Genomic DNA, 9,662 nt, shown 5'->3' on the forward strand with positions numbered 1-9,662 from the left:
TTTTTTTAGTACTTCTTATAGATCTTATGTCAGTGCTTGACAAATGAGTATGTGTCTAAATTTTTACAGTTTCTGTCCTGAAACATCACTCAGTGTTATCTTACAGAATCTTTGATAATGTAACTGATTTGTCTGGGGCCTTCAGAAGCCCTGCTACTGAAACAGTGTTTTCTCAGCCTTTGTGTCGATGATCCTTGGTGCTGCTGGCTTTAGAGCATATTTTAAAACAGATCATTCCAACTAGATTAATTTTTGAGCATATTTGTGTGCTGAATTATGTGCTCTGCATTCCATGCTTGAAAAGGAAAGGAAAATTCAGTGTTAACAGGACATTACATCTGTTTAGTGTCATGTAGTGTTTCATGCCAGAGTATGTTAGTACTACCAAAGTCTGATGATTATTATTGTTATTAATATCTAAATATTTATCAAATTGCAGGCATGCCCAAACAACACAGTTTTGAACTCTTACCTTTGAACTCTGAACATCTTTTTCCAAAAAAATCACAGAAAGCATTGTTTAGGGTAAAGCAAAAGGGAAGGGGGAAACATAAAGTTTGAATTCAGTGTTTACCCACCCCCTCCCCCAAGACACAGAAGTATCACAACATCTCAGACTCAAACAATAATTCATTGCTCACTGGATATATTTTCTAAAGATTGAAAGAAGATCTGGAATTTCCATGAACAGCAGAACTGAAAACCAGTGCATCTTTGTATTTAATGGCATAGTATTATGACTGAGGGGAGGCCCATGATCAGTGGGTGGAAATCAAAGAAAAGAGTCCTGGAATTTCCATGTGGCCAGATTTATATGGTGAAAGAAGCTGGAATTCCAGTTTTTCAAACATGGGCTCCAGTAACAGAAGTAAATCTCTATTGCTTGTTTTTTATCCAGTTTAGCAGTTGCTAGGATGTGACTAACTGCGTAACTGAAAAAGGAAAGGATGATTTGGCACCAAGAACATTTACTACTAATTGCAGCTCAGACACAGTAGTCTATTTGTTTTGGGGGAGAAGAGGAAATGCTTTGTGGGAATATGGAGTAATTACCAAGATGTTTTCTTTTTTTGCTGCCATCTGTAGATGGTAAAAGGTGGAGTATCAGAAACGAGAATTGAGAAGCGCATTGTCATTACTGGAGATGCAGATATTGACCATGATGAGGTGAGTACGTAAACAGTATGATTTTTGTAGTCCAGTGAGATTTAGATGATATTTCAGAAGCTTTAAGGTACAGAAGTTGAGTAAGAGGACATAGAAAGAGCCCAAAGCTGTTAATTGTGGCATAGTTATGAAGCGATCGTGTTTTGTGAATAAGGAGCTTTTGAATATAAGTGAAAGAAAAACAGCATCAGTAAGTTTGCATCATAGATCATGTGAATGGATTTTTACTATTTTTAAAGGGATTGCTTTTTTGGAAGAGACCCAGTTTGTTTAGTGCAGCCTTTGCCATTGGGAGGAAAAGCATTACTGAAGTAATCTTGTTTTGGTCCATTAATCTGGATAGATGGGATTCTCGGCTGCGTTGTCAGCAGCATGTGAGCGCAGCGCCCGTTCTGAACGAAAGCTTTGAAATACATTAAAGCATAAACTGCTTGAATTTGAAAAACAAGGTTTGACCTGTATTTGTAGAATTATGTGTAACAAAAGTAATTGTTGATCTGCTGGAATCTTCTGTAAGTACCTTTCATCTCTGTCAGTGCTAAAGTAGTATTTTATAATGTCTTAGAAACTGAGGTTAAAATCACTTTTATATGTGCAATTAACAAGGCTGAATTTAAGCAATACGCAGGGAAATAATTGAGAAAAATCAGTTATCTAGTCTTTGTAGTGATGATTGCACAATTTTTATTGGTTTTTTTTGTTTGAGAAACTATAGTAATAAAATCAATCAGCAGTCACTGGATAATAAAAATGGAAAAGCCTACCTTCTCCATGAAGTTGCAGTGAATCTATTTCTAACTTTATGAAGGCTGCACAAATCAGTAGAACAGGATTTAATTTAACTTCTTAATGGTAATATATTGAGAGTGCTTGAGGAACTTATTTTAACGTTTTGATTTGCTTCCAGAAAGTGGCTCTTGACAAGTTGAATCTCTTCTCAAAACCTGTAATTAAATGCCAGGGCTGTTTAGCATCACGCATGGCTCTTGTTTGCCTTAACACACTTCAGATGTCTGGAAAGGTCACACAATACCGTTCGTATACCAGACAATTCTCTAGGCCCTGCTTTATTTTGAGGTAACTGGGTAAAGAGGAAAAAAATGAAATTATAAAAAAAGTATATACAAAACAATTTTAAAGCAGCAGTGAACAGCTTTTAAGAGATTTCAGACATATCTACCACTTTTACTTCAGTGAATATGGAGCTCCTTAAATGCCCAAACTACATGCTGGATGTTTTTTCTTTTGCTTTTAGCTCTCTACATCACCAAACCAGTTTTCAATAGGAAAAAAGTATTTTAATTTGGAGTTCAGGATACAAATGGTTTTATTGCTTGTTGTAATTTAACAGTTAGAGACTTAGGGGTTTTTCATTGTTTATGGTTTGATCATAAACACACCAATGCACATGTGTGTTCTGTGCATGTTTCCTTAATAGGACTTCAAATTAATTATAATACTTAGGGTGGCTAATGTTGGTGTTTTCAGTCTCTCTTCAGAGTTAGTTATTTTTTCTCCCACCTAACACCTATAGCTCAGGAAATTATCACTTTTCTAAATTAAGATAAACCTTTTTGTTGCATTATATTTTTCTTGCTTCTTCTAGTATAGTTGGGGGGGTTTACTTATGTTTGATATTAAGGTGAACACTAAGCTTACTGTTGCCACAGAGAGCCTTCCAGTGTCTTTTGGGTTTGGTTTTTTTTTTTAAAAGTTAGGTTCCGGCAATAATACAGCTCACTGAAATAAGGTGCTCTTTTGGCTGTTCTGGCTCAGGGTGCCAGGGCTCTCTGCCCTTATGTGGTTGACTATGATGTAGAATAGAATATTCCATTTCAGTTGGAAGGGGCCTATGACGTTCATCTAGTCCAGCTGTGTGTATTGGTACACTCTTAAGAAGATCAAATTCCCTAAAATGTGGAGGAGAGATTATAAGAAACTGAGTAATACTGTATTTATACTTCCCCAAATTAAGCTAGAGAAATTTCTTTTTAACAAGGAGAAATATGAGATTCTTGTGCTGAGAAAGAAATTTCTGTTATGATCTTATTCTGGAGTTTCATTACCATACTTAGTATACATTCCAAAGTATCTTTCTAGTTTTTTCAGGAGCCCTAATTTTTCTGTACTGTCTTCCATTCTTGTAAAGGCTTTATTTGCTAGATGTTTTACAGAAGTTCAAAACCTTTCAGAATACTTCTTGTCTCCTGAGATGAGCTAAAAAATTTATAAGATAACTTTATAGTTATTTGTTGCTTCCTGGAAGTTTTGGTAAATGTTTGGTGTAGTGGGTTTTTTCTTTTGTTTGGGTTTTGTCTTTTGGGAGTTGGTTTGTTTAGGGTTTGGTTGGGGTTTTTTACCCTTGAGCCTTCTCAAGTTCAGGAATTTACAGTTCTGAAAAGTTATAACCAGATTTTCCAAACTACTCTCCCATTTTCTGGCCTCACATGAATGTCCTTCCAGTGTCTTTGAGTTCCATGTTTCAAATACATTTGCAGGCCCTGGCACAGGCAATCAAAGAAGCCAAAGAACTGCACCCTGACATGTCTGTGACAAGAGTGGTGGTGCACAAAGAAACTGAACTTGCTGAGGAAGATGAAGAGTAAAATCAAAAATGCCCTCAAGCAAATACTTCAGGTAAGCTTATGTGTATAATTAACAGAGGAAAATGTAGCATCAGTTTTCTGTTGAGTTCAGTAATAAAAGACTTGAAAAATATGGTGCATCTTTGAGATATGCTGTCTCAAAAGGGCAAGTTGAAACAGGCACTAATACAAGACTGTTAGTGTAGGAATTTTTATCTTAAGTCCAATCTGACATTAATTTTAGTTGCAAATGTTGCTATATGTGTCTCCCAGTTTTGTCACAGTACTCTCATGGCATTTCCTGTGATGTTGGGTCAACTTGTTGTAGTTTATATGGAAGTGAATTTGGGGGTTTTCTGCAAAACATGAAAGATGTGTCACATTTCTCTGTTTACCTAGACAATTACAGTCCTTGCCTTACATCTTGCTTGTTTAGTGGGAAGACCGTGTGGTTCTCAGCAGTGAAAGGACATTTTAGTTCAGGCAACTAATTCTTAATCCTGAACACACTGAAATATCTGAGCTTTTTATCATTTTCCCAGGCAAGAAGGTAAATGCATTGCAAGCTCAAGTTTTGAAGCCTTTTATCAGTTGAAAGACTTATGTGAAGGAATATCAGTTTATTAGGCCTTCCTTTCTAGAAAGAAGAAAAAAAACCAAAAAACCCCACAAAACTGCTCTGCTTCATGTATTCAGTAGAACACTGAATAAATCTGCAATTGCACTTGTTATAGGCTAATGTCTAAAAGATCAGTAACCATTTTGGGGTGCAGAGCTTCAGATTTCCTTTGCTGGTCACACTGTTGATAGGAGACTCAAGCATTAGGTTTTTCTGAACTTGGTGGTTTTGTTCACTGTAGATTCAGGTTCAAGAAAAAGATTTTATGGGGAATGGTTAAATAACAGTGGGAGAGATTTAAAAAGAAATGAAGTTACAAAAGCAATGGTTTAAGTCTTTGTTAGGAGCCTTCTGATTTTTTTTTTTTAACTGGAGAGTCTCTGTATTTAGCTAGAGGACCAGAGGTGTTACTGGAACATCTCAAAAGGGAAAATTGTTTTAGTATAACTTCAAGCCTTTAATATGCATTTTGATTAATGTTAATTTAGGGGGAGACAAGGTAAAAGAAATCAATTTTGTACTTTCTGAAGAAACAAAAGTAGTCATGATTCTGATTTCTTCAGTTTGGTATATTTATGCAGTGGTGGTTCTGGCCCTTGGAAAAAAGACTTCTAGTTTCAGTGCAGGCATACATTCCCTTAGGATCAAGTGAAGCTTTTTACCAGAGGAAGCTGCCTGTTACAAATTTCATCCTGCAGCTTTAGGAGACTTCATGAGCACAGTCATGAAGTGCCAGGAATATATGAAAAATGAGACACTGTCTTGATTCCAAATCTGATGAAGACTACCATAAAGAAATGAGGATGCCTTTCACATAATCCTGATACTTTGTCATGTTGGAAAGATCTGTATAATTCTTGTGCTGGAGTTTCCCAAGAGCTGAAGATTTCACTGTTGAGTATCACTTCTGGGGTCCAGAAGAGAAAACTACATCTATCAAGTTTGAGAGGATATAAAGTGGATCTGTTGAATGCTGTTCCATGAAAGATGACCATTATCAAGGAATTGCAGTCTTCCTGAACTAGTCTGATCACAGATGCATATCTTCAGCTGAAAGACATAGACTAAAGCCTTGCTTTATTTCATCTACCCACAAGTGTCTCTTTTCTTTAACATCCTGATCGGAGTGGAGGGAGAGCTAATATACATTGCCAGCTGTTGACATGTATATGGTCAGTTAGAGACTGCATGTTGTGAGGTACTGGGAAGAGATTTTTTTTCTCTTCTGCTGGTAGAATTGTTGAGTCTCATCACTGCACATACCTGCCCTTCTGGGACTTTATCCTGAGCTCCTGCTAGCTGCAGCACTCCATAGAGTAGCAGTGTTAAATACCATGGAGAAGTCCATGAGGGTCAGAGTAGAACACCTGCCCTCTGCCTGCAGGCAGCAAGTTTGTCCACCTTCTCTGTCAAAGGGGTTCCAGTTGTCTTTCCTGACCTCATATAAATTGTGCTAGAACTACAATGTTTGTTTTGATCCTGTGTGTTTAGACAGTACCTTCTGGCCAGTTTTCCTCTTGAGCTTGCTGAGAAATTGGAGGTTTTTGAGCATGCAAATTTACATCATTTTCTGGGGTATAAATCATGGCTTAACTAATTCTGAGCTGCCTCTAGAAAATTTCTTCAGGTTTGGTCAGATTGTTGTGTGTTTGAAAAAGAAATGAATAATTTTTATTCATAAATGTACAAACCAGGAAAATAACATGGATCAAGTTTGGAAGTGCTAGGTCAACACTCACCTGGGTATTAATGTTGTAGCATTTATAGTATTAGATAATGCTAGGAACTGTGGAAGTAACTAAGGTGGAGGGGGGTTGTGAGGGAGGATTGAGGAAAAGCACCAAAAATTAGGAACACTGCACAAATCTGTTTTTTCACTGCACCTTTATTTCAGTGTTCAGTTGGTTTTGTTTTATAGATTTGTTGCTTAGTGACACAAAAAATGGGTCTAGCATGTATGCTCCAGCTTTGTTTTGAAAGCACAGGAGAGGACATGGAACTGCACTGAACTGTGAGATGAGGGGTGTGGATGAATCCCCATGTCACATAAATGCTCCAAGAGGCTTGGAAAAATCCATACCACTTCTGAGAGCTGTTTGTAGCAAGGGTAATGCCTGTGGTTTTGATAATGTTCACTGTCTCTTGGGAGCAGGGATTGCCTCTTCTGTTACATGCATGTGGAATGTGCCAGTTTCTTCATGCTACCTTAATCCAGAAAAGTATCTTTCAAATCAGTGTTGAACATGATCTGTCCCACAGAAGTAATTACAATATATTTCTAGAAGGGACTGTATCATGGGAGTTAAAATAATCTTGGCAGGTTTGTACCACGTTTCTACATTAGTGACCAGATGCAAAGTTGATTCTGTTCCTTCATCAAATACTTAACTGCTTTGTAAACATTCTATTTGGGAAAAAAAGCATTCAAAGAATTCCTTCCATCGTCCCAGGGTGGGATTGTATGCATTTTTGAGAAACATATATATTGTGGAATGGTGTTTGCAGTGTATTGGGGTGTGTCAGAAGTTCTTGTCTGAGTTTGCCAATTGTGTTATAGGCTCGTGGTCTGTGGGAGAATAAAAGAGGACATTTCACAATGCTGCTGCTGCTTTTGAATCCGAGACCTGGGGACTTGTTTGACTGATGACGCCTTTCAATTAAACATTAAGGAAAATCCTTTGTTGTCTAAACAAATACAGGCCACCTGAAGTGCCTTGAGTATCAGTCAAGAGCCCTTTGCTCTCCTGTAGGAGCAACTGAAGGGCAGGTGGGACTGCAGAAACAGCTCTAGACAATTGTGCTGAGGCAGTGGAATCATGCCAGGAATTTTGAATAGTTGTTTCTAAGGTGATAAAAGCTCTATCCGGATGACTACAGCAGTATTGTTTTTGTATATTTGTTTTCTCTAATAAAAGTGAAAGATACTACATTCTGATTCTGAGGGATTGCTAAATTGAGCAAGTACCTTCATGTTTTATTAATGCATCAGGTGGTGGATTAAAATTTTCAGTAATCTGTGCAAGAGGTGACTGTTAAAATAACATGAGAATTTTGGGGAAGGAAAATATATGCTAAAGCAAGATGAGTGCTTGGAGAAACTGTACTACAGTTTGCCTCACGATTGAAGGAGGTTTTAGTTAATGCAACTTTTTTTTATTAAATAACCTCCCGCCAAAAAAAAACTGTATAGAAAAGATTACTTTTTGATGTGACATTCACATAGTATCTGGTACGAATGCTTATATAACCTTCCACCTTGTTTTTTCTTCCAGAAGTACAAATAATACTGACCACGAAGAGCTATAATCATTCCAAGTCATCACTACTCTACCGAATTCACCAAGCCTAGCAGCGATGACCAGATGTTCACCACTTAAATGCCAATACCAAACTCCATTTTAACGTCTTTGGTCTATATTCCCTTACAATCTTTCTTGTTTATTTTTTATAACCACTTCTTAACAATCTTAGAGAAATTTTTTTAAACGAAGTTTTAGAGGGTATGATCTTCTTTTGCACAAATACTTGTATTTTTGAAACTGATTCTGAATTATATGAAAGTGAACAAAGGAAGCCTGGAAAGCATTGTTCACTGGAGCAGGTGGTAATTGTGCAGGAAGGGAGATCTTTACTAATTTAGATGTAGGGTTTTTTCAAATATTTCAAGTGAAATCTCTTACTGGAGTAATTTACAGAAGTTTTTTTTTTCAGATTATTCAGGTAAATATATGATATCACATAACAAAGTTTTTTATAAAAATACTACATTTCCTAAAATTTGAAAAAATATATTTCTTTGGATAAATTTTATACTGATATTTCTGTAACTCTTTCTGTTCTAAGGTTCTCCTCTCTGTGGAGCAGAGATGGTGTGGCAGTCTATAGAGGAGAAGGAGTTGCAGACACGTTTCTTTTGACTGAGCACTGTGTTCTTTTTGCACTTTGGTGCCAATGCTCAACTTATTGCAGACTTTTTGCTGTCTGCAGCATTCCAGATAAGGAAAGAAGGAAGAACAAAATATCTTTCTCTTCTTCCAACAAGAGATGATCTAGGCAGCTTAAAACCGTAGTGCTTTTTTTCTTACTGTGTCCCAACTTCTATACTTCCATTATTTGAGTACGTGTGTAGAATGCTTGCTATTAAACCTCACTGTCTCCATGTTAGAACTGACATTTCTGTTACTGAGAAGGTATTCGTTTCACATGCTTCCTCTAATGGTTAATGCAGGTTTTTAGGATGCTGAGTAAAAGTGTAAGATGGACTCCATTCATAAAGTAATAAGAGTACCATCAGTTGAGACTGCCATTGAGAAAACCTGTTAATTATATTGGGGTTTATTTTTAATTTGTTCTTGCAGGGGGGGTTGTTTGTTTGGGGTTTTTTTGCTGTCGATTCTGTGTATAGTTAAAATGCCAAATTAGATTTATAGCAGCTTGAAGTTGTATTAAGTGATATTTTGCTTTCTGTAATTCTGTTATAAAATAAAGTTGTTTATTCTCTGTATGACTTTTCGCACTCAGACATTAGCTTGGAGGACATTTAAAGTGAACAAATTACTTAGGAGAACTGCAATTCTAGAGGTCACAGAACCTTGAAAAGCAGGAGTTAATGCAAGTGGTCTGCAGGGCTGCCAGAGGGGTGGCACTGTCACCTGGCCTCTGATGCTGAAGTGTCAGTGTCTTTTAGACATCTTCCAGGAAACATCCTGCTTTCTGTAGTTTAGAGAAGAAATCTTCGGATGCCAAAACAGAGGAGATTTGGACATCACAGCACAAGTTAAAATGCCCCTCAGTCTGCAATTGGTTCTGCCGAGTTCATTGAGTTAGGATGTTTTATGGTCTTCAGATAACAAAACAAATCTAAAACTTCTCGCTACATTCTTGTTCACTACTGAGCAATGTATTTTTGGTGCTATTCTCAGTTTAGATGGCTGCCATCTGTCAGCATGCTTGTGTAACAGAAGTCCCTGTTAGTTTGGGCTTCGTGTAATTTGGGTAACATAAGACAACAGTAACTGAGGTGCTGATTTCTATGTGCATATGGCCATTTCTATGTGCACATTACCCAGAAAAACAGCAGTTAGCAGTCTTACCTGCTTTTCTTCAAAACAAGGGGTGTGCTGCCTTTCAAAAAGGGGAAGAGAACCCCATGCAGCCTGATAACATTAGAACACTGCCACAACACTGTACGTAAATAGGGAAGTTGTTGAGGAAGTGGCAAGTTTGGGATATGTAGGTGTAGGTCAGACTGGACACACGTGCATTTAGAGGGATGTCTTAGCAGATTTTCC

At 37.3% G+C, this 9,662-nt stretch overlaps 1 protein-coding gene across 1 annotated transcript in view; it reads left to right on the forward strand.

Annotated features, from left to right (window-relative positions):
* Positions 1-8,875, forward strand: part of LOC103809483 (band 4.1-like protein 2) — a gene marked incomplete at its 5' end in the record, with an annotated part of 12,130 nt that extends 3,255 nt beyond the window's left edge. The window contains 3 exons of the mRNA XM_009082317.1: positions 1,087-1,167; positions 3,666-3,804; positions 7,644-8,875. Coding sequence (XP_009080565.1) covers positions 1,087-1,167; positions 3,666-3,773 — 189 coding nt within the window. The remainder of the gene's footprint in view (positions 1-1,086; positions 1,168-3,665; positions 3,805-7,643) is intronic.
* Between the last annotated feature and the right edge of the window lie 787 nt (positions 8,876-9,662).

Source organism: Acanthisitta chloris, unplaced genomic scaffold (genome assembly GCF_000695815.1).
Source record: "Acanthisitta chloris isolate BGI_N310 unplaced genomic scaffold, ASM69581v1 scaffold46009, whole genome shotgun sequence".
NCBI lineage: Eukaryota > Metazoa > Chordata > Aves > Passeriformes > Acanthisittidae > Acanthisitta > Acanthisitta chloris.